At 20.1% G+C, this 20,639-nt stretch overlaps 1 protein-coding gene across 9 annotated transcripts; it reads left to right on the top strand.

Moving 5' to 3' along the window:
• The first annotated feature begins 1,219 nt into the window (after positions 1-1,219).
• On the top strand, positions 1,220-20,388 carry LOC122714531 (septin-2). 9 transcript variants are annotated; one of them, XM_043935954.1, is made up of 10 exons: positions 1,220-1,348; positions 3,358-3,423; positions 8,667-8,843; positions 8,918-9,010; positions 11,623-11,788; positions 11,887-12,037; positions 13,739-13,904; positions 14,730-14,898; positions 18,080-18,161; positions 19,815-20,387. In XM_043935954.1, the coding sequence occupies exons 3-10, from the start codon at positions 8,747-8,749 to the stop codon at positions 19,974-19,976; spliced, it is 1,086 nt and encodes a 361-aa protein (XP_043791889.1). In that variant the 5' UTR covers positions 1,220-1,348; positions 3,358-3,423; positions 8,667-8,746; the 3' UTR covers positions 19,977-20,387. The 9 variants fall into 9 exon arrangements, 8 of the variants coding, with proteins under 8 accessions (XP_043791889.1, XP_043791890.1, XP_043791886.1 ...); XR_006346663.1 differs by lacking the exons at positions 1,220-1,348; positions 3,358-3,423 and adding exons at positions 7,183-8,118; positions 8,250-8,481 and having other exon boundaries at positions 14,730-14,919; positions 19,815-19,874; XM_043935951.1 differs by lacking the exons at positions 1,220-1,348; positions 3,358-3,423 and adding exons at positions 7,188-7,746; positions 8,250-8,481 and having other exon boundaries at positions 19,815-20,388.
• The last annotated feature ends 251 nt before the right edge of the window (positions 20,389-20,639 follow it).

Genomic DNA, 20,639 nt, shown 5'->3' with positions numbered 1-20,639 from the left:
TAATTAAAATAAATGATAATTTTAATTTTTTTTTATTAAAGCTACAATTTTAAAATAATTTTAAAATTAAGAAACTTTAATTCGTTAGATATTCGATAAAAAAAAAAAAAAACAATATGAATTACCTTTCGTAGCTATACACCTCTTATGTAAGTTGAAACGAATTAACATTCGATGGGTGACCGAATCCAACATAAAATTTAAAAAACCGACAGGAATATCGGGTCGTAACTCGTTGGTAATCTTTGGCAGAGTCTCCTTACGACCGATTGCTAATCGCGCGCCTCCTGAGAAATTCAAGCGGATCTACCTCGATCACGTAGAGGCGATTTCAAAAACGGGACACGTTGTCGCGAGCATACTCACGCCCATGCGCGCACCTACGTGATCGGGTTTTGTTTTCCACGGCCTCGTGTACGCGGAAGAATTATTCCCAAAGGGCTTACCGCTTTGCGTTGTCCCGGAAAAGGTGTGCGTACACACGGCCGTTAACATTCTTCTACGATTAAAACGTTCAATTTTCGAAATCCGACAGACAATTCGATCTGTTTGCCAATGTACGATTTCGATATTATAGTCTGGTTTTTAACAAAATTTGGAAGAACCGGTTCCACGTTCACTCAGTCATAGTTACGTCAGATGTTACTCAATGCAAAAGAACTCGATTGCACCAGCTGCAGAAGCGAGGGAGTTGTGCCATCTCCGTTTATCTCTTTTTTTTCTTTCACTCTACACGCTCTGCTTCTTCGGCAGATAGGACTCAGAAACATTATTCGAATATCAATCGAAGAAAACTATCGATTCCAAAAATAAAAATCGTTTAATCTGAAATGCGTGTTCGATTACAAGAGATACGCTTTCGCACGTGACATAATATTATTTAACCCAGAATAATACCATATAAGGTGATTGCGTAACGATAGAATTCGCGTGTTGGTAATTCGCAACATAGCTGCAAGTCTGCTTCTTTTATTATATAAACCCACGGGTTTTGCGCGCGCAGCCTGCTATTGTCGCAGTCGCGGTAGCGCCCCCAGGACAGAAAGTTTCCTTCATGGAAACGGCCAAGTTTTCGAATGATTTCCGCCGAATTGAGCACTGTTGCGCGACCAAAGAACTCGTCGAAACAAGACAATGCTATGCAGAATACGATGTTCAGTCTTCTATGTGGCATTGGTATTCCAGAAAGCACACACACCTCTTGTCGTGGAGCAACAAGGAAAGTCAGAGAGAACGTCGTCTTCGTGCTGTTGCATCGCTAACGCGACTCTGCTCGTGATTCCTCGTTCGTGAATCTTCGTGATTTCTCGTAACTCGTGATCCGCGATCCCGCGATTCAGCCCTAAAGGTCGGTGTGAAACGCGAGATACGCTCGTTTATGTAATCTCATTTCTCTTTTCCTTCATCTCTCCTCTCTTTGCAACTGTGCACGATTACTTATGTGCCGATCAGTTTTCTATAGAAAATTATTCTACATCGATTATTTTTTAGTGCATAACATTAATTGAATGGATTGATGTGGAATTATCGAAAACCGCCATGAATCGCCGTGTTATATTAGAATCTTTATCGATGAAATTTTTCATATATAAAAATATATATAATATATATAAAAAATATATATAAAAAACCGGATCTTTATGTCGTGAAATAAAAACACTAACAATTAAAAGAAATATTGGTATAAATATAAAAATAAAGAGGAATATTGTATAGGATAAACAATGCATTTAATTGATGATTTAAAATTTTTTAAATAATTTAAAAATATATTATTTTATTATATTAATTTTTTTTGTATGAAGATTTTATCTTAGATTTATTTAGGATTTATTTAATATTGAATTTCCGATTATAAATTGTTTGATTTTATTTATGTTTAATTTTATTAATTTTATTTATTTATTCCTAATTTTTTAGTATATTTTACCTTTATACTTCTAACTTTTGATATTGCAATAGAATAAAATTTCTATTTTATTTGATTATTTGATTAATTTTTACGTTTTATAAAGATAAATATAAATTTAGTTTTATCTTATAAAAATAATAAATCGTATTTCTTTTTTTAAAAATTATTAATTCTTAATTAATAATTAATAAAAATTAAAAATTAATTGATTATCCAATAATTGGATTTATAAATAAATCCTAAAATATATAATTTTTTTAAATATGTATAATAATATAATTTGAAATTGTTTATTCTACAAATTTAATTACAGATTTAATAATGAAATTTTTAATAAAATTTTTAAAATTTTCAATTTCAAATTTATAATTTCATTATAATATTAAAAAATATAAATATAATCTATTAAATTGAATATCCTTCATTTTTAATAAGCAAAGTTATAATTATTTAAACGACAATTAAAATTTTTAATTAATAGTTATTCATAATTTCTTGATATATTGTTGATTATTTAATTTCTCTATATAATAATTATAATAATTTAGTAATTTAGTTATATATATTATTAATATATAAATTAACAAATAAATTAACAAATTACAAGTTATTAGATTATTAGAACTTTTTTTTTAAGTTTTATAATTTCAAATAAAATGATCAAATGATTAAAAATTTTTTTAATTTATTTTTAAAATTTGATCATCATTAAGAAGATAATTTTTTAATAATTTTTTAATATTTATAATTTGTAAGTAATCGTCACTAGTAATGATGTATGTTTATTGTGTGATTAATTTAAATTTTTTACATAAAATTGATTATTCTCTTAATGAAACTTCTTATTTAAAAATTATAAATATAAATGCTTAAAACAGTTTTTGTCATAGTTTTGTCAAAGTTTCAAGTCAAAGTTTCAATATAACAAAAGTATTTTCAATATAATTCAAATATGGATTTGTTTAGTTTAATTTATATTCTATTTTTATAATTATATTAAAGCTATTTATAAAACAAAACTTTGCTTATGTTATATTTAACTCTGTTTTTAAATAACTCTATATTTTAAATAATATAAAACAATAAGATAAATTTCTGATATTATGTGTATAATAAATGTTATTTAATTTAATTATTAAATTTTAACAAAATTCTATTAAATTATTCATTTTATATGTATAATATTTCTTATCTAATATAATGCAAAATTAAAAAATTAAAATTATAAAAGAATAATTTTTTATTTTTAAAATTAGATTAAGTCAAGTTTAGTTTTTTTTAATTATATATATTATTTTATTGCCATCTTCTTATTTTATTATAAATAACTACATATATACATTATAAATAACTAAATATACATTCACATTATATTTAAAATAAAGAGATTCATTAGTATGAACAATTTCAAGATCACACATCTACGTTATATATGATTGTTGCAGTTTTCCTGCACTAGTAATAAATAAATAAGGAAAATAAATAAGGAAAGAAGATTAATCTGGCTCCAGGTATGTAATTTAAAGAATTCATTTTGTTGTTTTATATTAAACATTTATTATCAAAAATAATTTTTATATTTAGATAGTTTTTTTATATAAAAAACCATAAATTTTAAAAATACAATAAAAATTATAAAAATACAATAATTTTTTAATTTATTAATAATATACTTGTATTTAAATATTAAAGAAACTAATTAATAATATTGAAAGAAAAATAAATTCAGATTTTAATAAAAAAAATTATAAAATATTTTATTTGATTAAATATTTCATTTATTTCTATTTGTCAATATTTTATATTATAACAGTAATAAATGTTTATATATGATTAAAAATTCGAATATATAATATAATAAATATTTATATATTGAAATATTAAAAAATATGCATTTATTATAATTTAAATATTTTGTTGAATTTATAAATAGACAAATTAATTTAATTTTGATTCTTTTCAGATATACGATCATATTTTTATATTTTTTCTTAATTTGGAAAAAATATTTTTTAAATTTCGATTAATACTAAGTATAGGTATTGCTTGATTTTCGATTTACAGCATCTACAATGCTGATGCAATATTCGCAAACGAGTTCACGAGAATCTCTCTTAACCGTTCCTGCAATTATGTTGACGCAACATCAAGAGACAGTTGGATTCACTTTCTCTCATTTTTCTAGTCTTCTTCACATACTTAGACAATTCATGGTATATCAATCATGGAATATATATATCAATTAGTTAATTAAAAGCATAATAGACTCTTTTAATGTTTTTTTTTAAATCATTTGAAAAAAATGGTTGCTTTCTTTTAAAATCGTATAATATTTATAATTATAATAAAGAAAATATAAAGATTTTTGCATAAGATAGATTATATATTGAATATATAAAAAACTTATAATAACAATGCCCACACAATACAATAAAAATTTATAAATATATAATAATTTTCTTAAAAAGAAATATCTAAAAGATTAATTTAACATTAACCTAACAAGTTTATATACAAAGTTTATATAATTGAATATAATTGAAAACATAACAGAATATAGGATAAATGAGTAAAAAATATAAAAGAATAAGAAATAAATAATATAAAATAAAATATCCGTTTTTATCAAATATATATAACAATACTTTATATTTTTAATTTAAGTTTTTTCAATTATTTCGACGATTTTCATATTTCACTTAACTTTCCATTAGAATAACCACCAGTTAGAATAATCACACAACGTTTTATTTAATTATTTGTTTTCTTTATTGTATTATAATTTTTTCTATACTTGATACACCTGTTCTCATTCCGTTCGCTGCTTTTGCTCACACATTTCTCATTCAGAAACAGTGATCCAATTATTCTATTTTTAAAGGTTAAACAAACCAATCTGAAACAAGTTGCATATTTAATAAATTTTGAATTATCAGAAAAACTTTAAATTGATATAATTATAAAAAAAGTAATAAAATATCTGTTTATTTTTATATTTCATGAAAATGAAATTATAAATATATCAAGTTGAAAGAATGAAATATTTAGATCTTACATAAATATTATTTATTAAATAAATTTCTATGTGCAAGTGCAATATATAAAACTGAAATATATTAATAATTGTATTATCAAGATATTGTAAAGTTAATATGATTTTTATAATTTAAAACATATAAAGATTCATATGGAAATCAATATAAGTTAAATTTTTTTTTAAAATAACTTATATACTTTATTATACTATATTATATTATACTATACTATTATATTATACTATATTATACTATATTATATATATATATATATATATATATATATTATACTATATTATATATATATTACTACTTATATTATATAATTTAATATTTTTTTTATTTTTGAAATTTTCAATCAATCGTTAATCAATTAAATCATTATATTCATAAAAAAGATTTTATTCAGATTTTATTCTTTTCTCTATGTTTATTAATATTTATATTTTTTTTCATTTTTAATATTTATTAAATTAATTGATTTCTATATTTATATATAATAAAAATTAGTATATGTATGTAATATATACTATGTAATATATACTATATGTATGTAATATAAGTTCAGTGATTTTTTATTATCAATATATTTTTTCCTTAAATGAAAAAAATTTCAGTTAAATAAATTTTTTATTTTCGTAAATTTATATATATGAAAATATAAAATATTAATATAAAAAATATTAAAATAATAAAATATATATATATATTTACTTATTTATTATTATTTAATATTATATATAGTTTGTATACATAACAATAATTTTTTTAAATTTTCTTAATATAATATTTATTTAAAAAAATTAATTTATAGACTAAAAATGATCATTTTATATTATGTGTAAAAAATTAATTTATAGACTAAAAATGATCATTTTATATTATGTAAAAAATATGTGTATCTACTATTATTTTTTTGCAATTTTTATTATATTATAATCAGAATTTTTGTTTATTATTATTAAATTTCTTTAAATACGAATTGTTTTGAATGATTATATTTACTATAAATTGATCATACAATAATTATCATGTAAAAGTATTATGAATCATAATCGTAATCCATTTCTATAAATAAAACAAAAATATATAATATATTTATTTAAAATATATAATATATTATTTATGAAAAATATATAAAACATATGTATTAAATTTTTCATAAAATTCTATAGATTATCTTGCAATATTTATTAAAATAATACTATTATAATTCATTTTCTTAATTGAAATATTGATTATTAACTCGAATAATTTATTTTCATTATTTTAGGGAAAATTTAATATCATTTTTATATTTTATGTTGTCAAATAAATGTTAATCTGATTTCATAGTAATTTTTTAAGATCTTGAAGATTTTTAAATTTTTTTATACTGAATAAAATAATGTAAATATAAATAAAATAATGTAATTAAATTAATTTTTTCAATTATCAATTAATCAATTAGTTTTTAAAAATTAGAAAAGAAACATGAAGTAATTAAAGCATTATTTTTTTTTAAATAAAATTTAAATATTAAAATAAAAATATATTATCAAATTCATAGTATCTCATAAATACCACAAAAATATTATTTTATATTTTGATTAATATATTCTACATTTTTTAACAATTTACTTTAAAAAAAGAATAATAAACATTAAAAAATAATTGATAATTAATTTTTAATTGGAGAAAAAAAATTAAAAAATATTTTCAAACTATACAAAAAATTTTAAATTATTAAATATTCGTTAAATAGATGCTTTGCTTTAAATAATGCTTTGCTTTAAATAATAATCGAATGTAATGCTTAGAAAGTAAGCAGATTGAAAATGAATTTCCTATTCTAATTTATTTATTTTTTGCAGTTATTTTAAGCATTTAATTGACTATTATAAAATTATCATATCAATTATCTTGGTATCAACAAGAATGTTAAATTTCAATCTATTATTTTATAATGTAATGATTAATTTAAAAAACAGAATAAAATTAAAGATTTTGCAATATTTATCTATAACTTCAAAAAAATTTAAAAAAAACTATTTATAAAATTTCTTATCATATAAAATAGTTCAAATAATATTATCTATATCTATCTTATATACAATATACAATCCTTTTTTGAATACATTATTCTTATTTGAATATAATAATTTGATTGTCAAAAATAAATCTATCTTTGACTCTAAAAACTCAATTATTGTGAAATATAAATTTAAAGCATTCTATCTATAATTTACAAGCGATTTACAAACTTTAAAAAAAAGGCGAACTTAATCTAACGATATAAAAAATATTTATTTTCAAAAAAAAAAAAAATTCACAATCTATCAATCAAATGCAATCATACCAGTATATATTTATGGTTCAAATAGTTAAACGAATCAGTTTATCTCTTTCTATTTTCATTTCATTTCCATTTGCTATTTATTATTTTTAAAGATTGCGTGCAAAGGAAGCCTAATTTGCTTAGCACATGATCCAAAGTGGAATTAAGCTTAAACGATCGATGGCCGATAAGAGAGTCCCGAGCGAAGGAAGAATGCGAAGCAAGTACGGCCTGGTGTACAAGATGGTACATAAGCCGGATGGGTTTGTCTCGTGTTCCAAGTATTACAAGAGCGATGTCCACGTGTCGAGACTGTCAATTCGTAATGTTGCGCGCGACGAGCATCTTCGTTCACATTCGCCTATCTTCGGCCACCGGGTTTTTCCCCTTCCTTCCTCACCTTTTTCATGGGAACGTTGACTTCGAGGCGTGGCGCCGGAACTCGAGAAACGTCCTAGCCCGACGACCTCCTCGGAAATTACGTGAGTCGACCGCGTTCCATTCACGATTGCCCTTACTATCGCAATCTCGTTAGATCTTTGATTTCCTCGCCCTTTCCCCTTCAACATCGACTGATTAACTCATTCGTCCCTCAACCTCGATCAAATTTCCCGCCATTTTTCTTTGCATCAATTTTCTTCGAATCAATTTTTCTTCGAAATCAATAAAATAAATAAGATAAGTAGATAAGATAAGTAGATAAATTCTTTTCTCTTCTCGTAATTTTTGTTCTGGAAAACAGTGTATATACATGTCTGTCTAAGAGGCAAACGTTTCGAACGTTAAAAAAAATTTAACAAAGAAAACGAGACAAAGAAAATTTTTTTTTTTTTCTGGAAAAATTCTTTTATCATGTAAGATTTCTATTTTAAAAAAAATTAGTAATTCTTGTTAAAATAATAAATAATAAATAATAAAAATAAAACGAAACGCACTATCATTTTATCATTATAATAAATGAAAATTTTGTTATCCCGATATCCAGAAAAAGAAATTCGAACGTGCCGAGTAAGCAGGAAACTAGAAACTGAACTTATAAACATATTATTGATCGGTGACCACTAGTGCGCCAGCGCAGCGCAATCCTAAGGGCAAAACAGTAGCAATCTACCCTCATTCACGTTTTGTACAGTGTTCTTGTGTCGTTCCATCGTCCATTCGCCGCTTCTAATTTGACACTTTCAAAGTGTCATCGCGCGTGGCTAACATGTCCGGTGGTATGTATGCATATGTTTAATTTTAGGTCTTTTGTATCTTTTTTTTTTTTATTCTCTCGAAAAAAAAATGAGACGAAAAAAGGAAAATGGATAATGTGAAGAAAGAAAAGAGAGAAAGAGAGAGAAGGCAAAACGAAGAAAAAAAATTTATTAACATTTAATCATTTTTTAATTCATTCATCAAGACAGGGACTATATTGGATTTGCAACATTACCCGAGCAAGTGCACAGAAAATCGGTTAAAAGAGGATTCGAGTTCACTCTGATGGTGTTAGGAGAAAGTGGCCTTGGAAAATCTACTTTAATAAACAGTCTCTTCCTCGGAGATCTTTACAAAGACCGACGAATTCTTGATGCAGCTGGTTGGTACTACTAAATAGTACAAAAATATTAAGTCGCACGTTCGATGATCATTGCCAAAACCAGTTCTTTCTAGAACGCATTGAAAAAACAACAACGATAGAAAAGAAGACAATGGACATAGAAGAACGTGGAGTGAGGCTACGTCTAACGATCGTTGATACACCAGGTAATCTTAATCTGTTTTAATATCCAACTATTTTGGAAGTTGATAGCGATATTTTGAGATATATTAAATTTTTGAAAAGTAAAAAAATTTTTAGTTTTTCTCAATGATAAATTTTCAAGCATTGACCCTTTATCCAATTTTATTTAAAAAATTGTAATAATGTTCTAAAAAGAAATGATAATTAAAAAATATTGTGTCAAATGAAATAAAAGATTGCTAAGATTTTTGGTATTAGCTATCTGTTAATTCATAATTTGATTATATCTTATAATGACTCATATATCTTAATCGTTTTAAATATTATATCATTAATTATTTTTGATATATTAATAATATCTCAAGTAATATCGTAAATTTATAATTATTTAACATATTTGTATCATTATTATAAAAATCTTTTAAACAAAAATTGTCAAAATTATTTTGAAATATGAAAATTAATAATATTTTCTCTATAAATCATATATTTTTTCATTTCAATTATAATGCTTAACACTTGAAGAAATGAAAAAATGTCAAATTAAAAAAATTTATTTTCTTGTTATTTATTTTAAATGACTAATTATTAAGTTTTATCACTATTAATTGCAAATAATTATTTCTAAAAATTTTACTAATAAATTATTTTTATTCTCCTATAACACAAAATACAAATATTGTAAAACTAAAGAAAAACTAAAGAAATTAATTAGGCAAAAAAGAATTATAAAAATATCAATTAAATCATAAAAATATAAATTAAAATATTAACAGAAAATAATTTCAGTTTTTTGAATCATCGAATACTTTCTAATATTAATGATTAATATAAATTTGTTTTTTTAATATCATTTTTATAAATATCTTTATTTAATATCTTTTTTATAATAATTTAAAAAAACGAAAATTTTTATGCAATATGCAATTTTATGCAATCATTGTAATATAATTTAAATTTTTTTTTACATTTATGAATTAAAATTGTGTTGTGAAATATCTATTCTAATATATTCCTTATGTCTTGATATATATTATTTCATTGAACGTGAATTACTTTATGTTTTTTAATTTATGTTTATTTTATTGTTATTTATGTTTATTTATCGTTAGAATTTGTATATTCAATAATTTTATCTAATAACTGTAGTTTAATAGTTGGATTAATTTTAGCTCAATTCATTATTATATTAACTTAATAATTCTAATCAAATAAAAATTATTAATTTCAATTAATTGATACGAATCATATTTCAACAAATTATTTTCCTCTATTATTTATATTCTGAAGATTAAATAACCTTAAAGTTAAAAATTCAATTAAATTAAATAAACTATATTAAAATTGAAAATTAAGAATAAGAATAATTGCAAATTCATATATCTAATATAAACAAGTTAAAATATGAGTTATCTTATAATGTCTAATTGTTACATTACTTAATTTAAATTAATATCTAAATTCAGACAAAAATACAATTATTTTGCTAATATCATTATCATAAAATGAATTTATCATAAATAGTGATTTGCAAATAATTTGAAATTATATATTTTACCGAGTTACAATATTTATGTTTATAATACCGAAGTCAAAAATTAACATAACTTTCTTATCAATCTAATATGTATATTTCATTTTTATTAAAAGAAAATTTCATTTGTAATAACTTGTAATAAATTTCATTTGAACTATTTTATAATCTATAATAAACATTTATTAGATTAGTGTATAATCTCATTTTTTTAAATAAATCTATTTTCTTCATGTTCTACATAATTTATTTTTATAAACAACTTACTAATTTTATTTTATGTTTGTAAAAATTGTCCAATAATTTAACAAATTTGCAGTCTCTACATTTTCTTTATTCTTCAGTCGATTTAAAATTATTCATGTGTATAAAATTATGTAATCAAAATAATATTTCTAATTATATTATAAATATTTCTAATCTTTTTCAAATATTTTTTATAAAATTTATTTAAAAATATTTTTAATAATTTTTATAATACTTTCCTTATGTTTAATATGTTCGCTATCGCTATCTAGGAAGAAATATTTTAATTATATTTTATACAATATATACAATATAATAAAAATATAAAAAAAAATTATAGTATATAATTATAATAATAATATAATATTTAATATTATAATAATATAATAATTAATATATAATATTAATATAATTTTAATATAATAATATAATTTATCATTTTTTATACTATATATAATCATTTCTTGAATAGTATTCTATAAAAATTAATAAATAATGTTCATGAAAAATTTGTATCATATATGTGATGTATGAACAATTTTATTTTTGTTTCGATTCAATTTTTAATTTTTTAAATTAAATTCATATAAAATAATCATCAATTTTTTTAATTCAATTTTCAATTTTCAATATTTAATTTTTTTTAAATTAAATTTATATAAAATAATATAGTAAATAGATAATAGCCAAATATAATGGCTAATATTATTTAATTTAATTAATTTCAAATTCTGAAGAAATAATTATTTTATATGTATTAAATATGATTTTATATCGATGTCATGAAATATAAAATAATAATAATGATATAAAATGTCACGAAACTTCCAGGCAATTAAATTAATTTATATTCAGGATTTGGCGATGCAGTAAATTGTGATGACACTTGGAAAGCATGTTCAGCCTATATCGACGAACAATTTCGACAATATTTCACAGACGAAAGTGGATTAAATAGAAAGAATATTCAAGACAATCGAGTACATTGTTGCTTATATTTTATACCTCCTTATGGTCACGGGTATGTTCAAACATCTCTTCAACGCTTAATTATATGTATATGTTGCATTTACTTCTTTGTTATTTTGTTTTTATTTTTGTTTTTTTTCTCATTCTCAGACTTAGACAAATTGATCTGGAAGTATTGAAACGATTACATCGTAAAGTAAATGTTGTCCCTGTAATTGCAAAGGCGGACACATTGACTACTTACGAAGTAAAAAAATTAAAAGAACGAATTCTTACTGACATCGAAGAACACGAAATTCAGGTAATATATTTTTCTCAATTCTTCAATTTTTTTTTTTATCAAATCATTAAGTTTTTCGAATTTTTTGCCTTAAAGTATTTATTAAAATAATGTTGTTGCAATTTGTTTTCTCAATTCTTAATATATCATAATAAAATAATTGATATTCTTTACTAAACGGATCTTTAAATAATTAAATGATTTCTTTATTTTTATTTGTATTATATATAACATTTATATTACATAAATTTCTTGTCATATAAATATTTTTATTAAATTTTATTAAATTATATAGAAAATGAATTAATAGAAACTAATTATTCTATTCTAAATTATATACAAAATATTAATAATATTAATAATATTAAAATATTAATAATATTTATAAATAAAATCGTCAGTTTTATCTTTTAACTGTTACAATTTCTATTTTAATAAATATTATAATCTCATCGATATATATATATATATAAAATAAAGATAATAAAAATAATAAAAACCTATTTGAAAAAAATTAAAAAATTAAGTTATATATTTGTACAATTTTTCGCGCAATTAATATTAAATAATATAAATTTAACATTTATAAAAAAAAAATAAAATAAAATACAAAAATATAATATCCAAAAATTATACAGAATTTTTTAATGATATTTAATCTTTTTGTACAAATTATTGTAATTAATCATTTTCTATATTTGTCTTTTATATATTATATAAACTTATATATTATATAAATAATGAAATATATATTATAAACTAATAATGAAATATAGAAAAATTGCTGAGAATGTATTTCTAATATTTATTAAATAACATCAAAAACATATATATTGACATTCTTTGATATTGGAAAGAATTTCACGTCGATATGATAAAACTTAATTGAAAGTGCTAATTAATTGATTGATATATTATATTTTACTATTTAACAAGAATTCTACTTAATTAGAAGCTTTTGTTAATTATATATAATTGTTAATTACCTCTATCGACTACAAATATTTATTGCTACAAATATCTATCTTTTTAAATAATATTGCTGAATGAAATAAATATTATAAAAAATATTACTGAATGAAATAAATAATTATCTTTCTGAAACGAATATACATTTCGATAATTTATAAAAGTTTGTATTTTAGATGTAAAATATTTTAAAATACTTATTGAGATCAACATTTTTGAGAAATTAGTATTTATTTTAAAATTAATTTATTTTAAAATTAATATGAAACATTATTTCAATATTATAATTTAAAATCAAAAATGATAATTCATCAATTAAAGAAAGAATTATAATATAAAAAGAAAAATATAACATAAGAAAAATGATATAATTAAAGATATAATATCTGGAGAATAAACTGCTTGAAAATAAATTATTGTATTAATTTAAACAAAAAGATATTTTCGATCATTCTATTATAAATAACTTTAAAATTTTCTTTCCAATAAATATGTTCATCTCTTTTTTTTAATATAATATATTATATTATATTATATTATATTAATAAAATAACTAATTTTTGAAAAAAAAAGTAGCATGAGAAATGTAAATTCAGTGTAACCATCATTTAAAAACGATCTACAAAATTTATTTAATATTTATTATTATATATTTTAATATTAATTTATTTAATCTAATATTTAATAAATATAATCTATAAAGAAAATAAAGATTAAAAATGAAACAATAAAATATGATATTTTTTCATACAGATATATCAATTTCCGGATTGTGATAGCGATGAAGATGAAGAATTTAAGCAACAAGATAAAGAGCTTAAAGCATGCATTCCGTTTGCTGTAGTCGGTAGTTCAACAGTGCTCGAAGTCGCGGGAAAGAAGGTTCGTGGTCGTCAATATCCTTGGGGAGTGGTAGAAGGTAACTAAATTTCATATTTTCAAACAACAAAAAACAATCTTAAAGTATGTATCTATATATATATATATATGAAGTCAACGAAGTTTTAAAACTAATTCTTTTTTCAAAAAATACTGGTTAAATTATCTAGTTATTATTTATTGGTATAATAATATTGTTTGAATTTAATTTATGAAAAATTTCATCTATTTGACTATATATATGCGACTATAGATATCCAAAAATTTAAAGAATGATGATTCAAACCAAGATAAAACGAAAATTATTTTACGATTTGAGTTGTTTGAATTATTCTATTCTTTGTGAAATTTGTTTTATTATTAGGAATATTTAATTTTATTTAATTTTAATTATCAATAACTAAAAAACATTAAAATAATTTATTTTTTTATTTTTGATTATTTTCTTATTTTGAATTTTTATAGAATCTTTAATTTGTGCAACCTAACCTTACTTAACCTAATCTATATATGGTAATAACGGATTCTGTTACACGATAATACAGAAATATTGTCATACTTTTTATTGTTATGATTGTCATGCATCGATGAAAAATGAAATATCGTTTTACGAAATGTCATTTTAATTCAAAAACATTTATATCAATATATCAATATAAATGAATTGAATAAAATTTCTGATAACTGATTTTTACACAAAAATTCAGAAATTTTATGACTGATTTAGAATTTATTACATTCAAATCTAAGAAGCAATAATACTTTTTTCTGAAATTTAATTTTTGATAATTCTAAAACTTCGTAGACACAACTTCAATCAAATTGTTTGAATTCCAATTAACATTTAAATTTTAATGGAGTGCAGTGGAAAACCCGAAGCACAGTGATTTCGTGAAATTAAGGACAATGCTGATATCTACACACATGCAAGATCTGAAAGACGTCACACAAGATGTACATTATGAGAATTTCCGGGCACAATGCATTTCACAAATTTCACAGCAAGCTATTCGGGAACGGAGGTATTTACGCATGTAAATAAGTATTGCATTTCAGTAGGTATATCTTCTCTCTAGATGTATATTCATCTATATTTTCTAATACTTATTTAAAATACTCGTGGTATCTTTGAATAGATAGATATTTGATACTTATTTGGATAAATCACTTTGTCGATCGCCTTGAAATATGTACGTATTGTGAACAATTTTTTCTTTTTTTAATGTTTTGTAAGCAAATATTTCGAAAAATATAAAAGATATAAAAAAATATTTTAAATAAGAATTATAGAGAATAATATTAATATAATATAAATTATACGAAAAAGAATAGTTCATGCTGTCATTTAATTGATCTTGCAATGTCTCTGAACAAACTTGCAAATCAAATTTCAACATAATTAAAATCTATATATTATTATTATTATTATTGACATTAAAATTTTTTTCGAAAAATTAATTAAACGAGTTTTTAACATAAGCCATTAATATATTATAAAATTAAAATATATACATATATGTATATATATATACATATATATATATGTATATAAGATGCTTATAATATAATATAAAAGTAATTAGAAAACAGTGATAATATTTTGACTTTGGAATATGATTACACAGGAACTATTATGCTAACAACAAAATTCTTACGTTACTTAAAATTAATTACATACTTAAAATTCTTACATACTTACATAAAGATGTTACTTATTTATTAAATATTATTAATAACATCATAAATTTCATTGTATACCAAGTAATATGCAAATCTTTAATAAAAAATAAAAAATGCAGAAAACGTTAATAATAACCATTCATGATTTTGGATTAAAAAATTAAATTATTTATTTAATCAATAAAATTATAATAATAAATGAAATTTTAAAAAAATAATTTTTATTTATATGTAAAGAAAACTAAAGATAAAATATTACAAAATTTTTTTAATAAATTATTTTATTACATTTATGATAAATATATAAATTATTTTTTTGATGCATTTTTCATGTATTTAAATTTACTCATAATGTATTGTATCAATTTTTTATTTAATAGAAAAAAAAGACAATAATATAATTTATCGAATTTTTCTGTATTGAAGTTTTTTCTATATTATAACGTTACAATCCCACTTGCTGACATTACAATCATGTTTTATATTTTTAAACTTATATTATAAATTTTGATTAATGTTTGAGATGTTTAAAATTTTTAAGTAACAATTAATATTATTTTAAAAAAGACAAGATTAAAAATTAAAAAATATATAAAATAATTACAAAGAGAATATTTATATTATATTTTTAAATTAGTAAGAAAAAATTATTCTAGAGTATCGAAAAGTTATTTTGTTCATTATATATATGTGTATTTACTTATTGCTTGGCATGGATGAATGTATTCTAAATATCATTTTTTACTATATATTCAAAATATATATTTTGGCATATTTAATATGTTATTATATAATTTATTATATAATATTATATAATATTATATAATATTATGTTAATAAATTTTTATTGATTATTATTCATTAAATTTGAAGATTTCTCATATATCAGAAAAGATTTATATTAAGAAAAAATTTAGATAGTTTTTAAATATGTCTCGATATACGAAATGTTAATATATTTTATGTTTCTCAGTGTTTCTTTTTTCGAGACTAATGCAATTTATTCCAATTTTATAACATAGATATTTATATAATATAAAATATATATTTTGAATAATATAAAAAATATCAATTATAGTTTACAATATTTTCTAGAAATTTGATCAGATTATATGAAAAATAACTACAGAAAATGATAACAAAAAATAATAAAAAATTTAATAAAACATATCAATATAAAAATTGTCTATCATGTTAGGTTTATGAGATACATGAAAAGATTTTTGCTATAATACGATAATATAACGATAATAATTTTTTATCAATTGCATTGTATAATATTCGTTATAAAATCAAATATTATTTATAATCAACAATATAATTAATAATATAATTAATCAATTTTTTTTTGCTAAAATATATCATTTTAAAATTATTTAATTTTTAATATATATAAATAAAAACTTACCATATAATATTTTGTCTTAAATATTCGAAAAATCATAAGTATACAATTTATTTTTGTAATTTCCATTCTTTTCATTATAAGTTGAAAATAACTTTAAAAAAATATATTTTAACAAAAAAATCTTATAATAATTATATTTGATTTTACTAAACAAGAATGACATTAGGCAATAGAATTGGTAAAAATATTGGAAAAAATCTTAGAAATTCTTTTAATGAAATATTCTTGTAAAAATCGATATTTTTTATTCATTTATTTTCTAAAATTAATATAAGCAATCTTCACAATCATATTTCATCAAGAAATCTTTTCATTATCAAATAACAATACGGATTTCTTCTATATTAAATGATTGATTTTCTTCTATATTATTAAGAAACATACTATAAGTATATTATAAGTATATTATAAGAATATTATAATATATTATTATTAAGAAATACTTTATAAATATGTATATAAAATTTGAATATATTGCATTAATATTACATTAATTATTAAAATTAAAAACATTAAAAATCATAATTTGTGCTACCATTTTGTATACAGAATATAATATAGTTTTTAATTTAAAAATTCGATTCGTTGATGCAAATTTATTTAAGTATATAAGATCAAATAAATAACAGCAACAGATTTATCTTTAATATTGTATATTTTTTTTCTAAAAAAATTGTTTATATTTTACGTATTTTTTTTAAGAAGATTAAGATGAGTATATTTTATATAACTATTATTTGATTTCCAAAATATATACTTTTTTAAAAAATATTTTTAATATTTCGTATTTTCAAATTCAATAAATTTTTGAAGCTCGATAAATCTAAATCTAAATTCTATAGAAATTCGTATAAAGTATCTACGAATATATAATTATATACAAATATATAATTAAAAAAAAAATTTAAAAAAAATAAGTAAAAGTATTTTAAATAAGTTTCTTATTTTTTTTTCCTCCTTTTCTCCTTATATTTTTCATTATTTTTCTATAGTGTTATTGTTGTTTCTATTTTTTGTGTTTGTAAATAAGATATTAGTTTCTTCGTCACATCTTTGGATCTTTTTCATTTTATTAATCAGATGTTAAATCAACAGAAGTGAGTAATTTTATTTTCTTTCATTCACAGTAAACTGAAAAGAGATTCGGGTCCACACTTCGAAAACAGTATATCAGACACAGATAGACTACTTTTGCAGAAAGACGAGGAGGTAAGAAAGTGACAAAGAATTATGAATAATCGATATTACGTGCTTCTTAATTATGCGTAACTTCATTTAACATAACATTTGAAAGAATTTTAAATAGCATGCATTTGTTATTTTATATTATTTCCTAAAACAATAGTGTTAACTATAAAATAAAAAATGATTTCATGGAATTATTTTTGTTTGCTATTTTTACAAAAATCATCAATTTGATTTTACAATTAATCAAAAATATATATTCATATAAACATATTTTTTAATTAAATATTTATATGGTTATTTATTTCAATTAATTTCAATAAAAATATTGTAAAACTTCATTTATTAAAATTAATAAAATTAATAAAATTTATTTATTAATAAAATTTCAATAAATAAATAAAATATATATTTTTAAAAAATTCTTATTTATTATTTGAAAAAAAAGAAATTGTAATATCTATATTTGTTCTTAAATTGTTAAAAAAATAGTAAAAATATATATTTAAATAAACATTTGCACAATCATAATTTTATTAAATCTTATGAAAAGGCAAAAATTTTTTCAAACACTATATAAGATTTTAGAATTTAATATAAATACTTTAACATAATTAAATATATTAATAATTAAACATAACAGTGAAAATATAATAATTTTAGAATTCCTCTAATTAAGAATTTGAAGAAAAGAAAAAAAAGAATTTCAAAAATAGTTACAACAAAAATTGTCAAAAAGTTTAAAAATAATTTCAATATTGTAGTTTATAAACAAAATAATAAAATTTTGAAACATTATAATAATGAAGTATTTCAAATTTATTTTGAAATCTACATAAATTACATCATTTCAAAACTTCATTGTTCATTTTATAAATTATATATTTTATAAATTACAATTTTTTCTTCTTATTTATATTTATATTATAATATTTCTTACATGTTTTATGATATATAAAATATTCATAATATATAAAATTTATTTAAAAATTGATGTATAATAACTGTGGATTTACCAATATCTAAATTATTTTTAAATTTTTTGTAATTTTTTTTAAATTATTCTTATTTAATATTTTATAATTTTTTATAATTTTTTTATTTCATGCATTATTCTGTAAAGTAATTCATAATTATAAATAATTTTATATATTCCTCGTTTTTTTATAATGATTTAATGATTTTCGCAATTTCTTTTTATAAATTATTCTATAAATTATAGATTTCTAAAAATATGTATTTGTTATTATATATTATTATTTATTTATTCAAGTTTTTTTTAATAAAAAAAGTTATACAATTTTATTGAAATTAATTACATTACTATATGAATAAAACAATATTTTTGAAATCAAAAAATGGCATTTTTTGCAATGTAAATATAATTGTAATTATTTTTTATAATGAATTCTTAATTTTTTAAATTTCTTTAATAAGATATTTATTTGCTTAAGAATTAAAAAATAATAANTATAAAATAAATTGTTTGTGTATAACCTATTATAATTTATATTTACATTTTTGAAATCATTATGTATACAATTTTTAAAATTATTTTTCAAAATGGATAAATTTCTTTCTAAGATAACTTGAATGAAAATTTTTGTAACTGTACATACATGATTTTATTGTTCATAAACAATTCTTAAAATTGCTTTTCAAATTTTATCTTCACAGATAAGAAGAATGCAAGATATGCTTGCACAAATGCAAGAAAAATTAAAAGCTACAGGACAAGTTGGCCCAGGAATTGGTCTCAGAGGAAGAGTCGGCAGTCTTGGAAATGATTTAGATGCCACGGATGTCGAAAAGAAACGCAACAGTATTATAGATGTTTAAACTCTTAATTATAATGCTAGCATATATTATTATTGTTGTAATTTCATTATATCGAATTTTTGGTTCTATGTAATGCGCACAAGATTGTCGAAACGTGTTTCAAAGGACGAAAAAGTTTTATACGAATCTATAGGAGTATTATTGATGCATTATTAAATTAATCATTAGGTAGTTAATCATGTTTACGAAGTTTTTACTTTTATATTTATACTGCTTGTATAGTAGTTAGAATATTATCGTGTCACGTAAACTATGTTTTAATATCATTCACGATATGAAAAGATTGTATTTGTATCATGCTGTATTTATAAAGATGAAAATAATAGTAAAAGTAAATTATGACATAAAATATGACAAAAGTATGACATAAGAGAAAAAAGAATACGAACCATTTTCTTTTTCTTTGTTAATTATTATGTGATTAATATATTAATTATATATTTAACCAGAAAATTGTTTTTTCAATGCAATTTCTACAACAATAAATATATATTATTTATCTAACAAATTTTAATTTCAAATAATCTTTCTCTAAAATAAAATATCTGTAATTTGAATAATTTCAATTCTTACCGAAAATAGTAAGAATTTTAGCGATTCAGGAACTGAACTCACCAAATGAATGATTGCTGTTATATAGCCAGAAAGGCAATGCGGTTTTAT

The sequence above is a fragment of the Apis laboriosa genome, unplaced genomic scaffold (assembly GCF_014066325.1).
Source record: "Apis laboriosa isolate Shangri-la unplaced genomic scaffold, ASM1406632v1 scaffold30_cov140, whole genome shotgun sequence".
Taxonomy (NCBI): Eukaryota; Metazoa; Arthropoda; class Insecta; order Hymenoptera; family Apidae; genus Apis; species Apis laboriosa.
The sequence above is the reverse complement of the archived record's forward strand: the minus strand, read 5'-3'. Positions and strand labels throughout refer to the sequence as shown.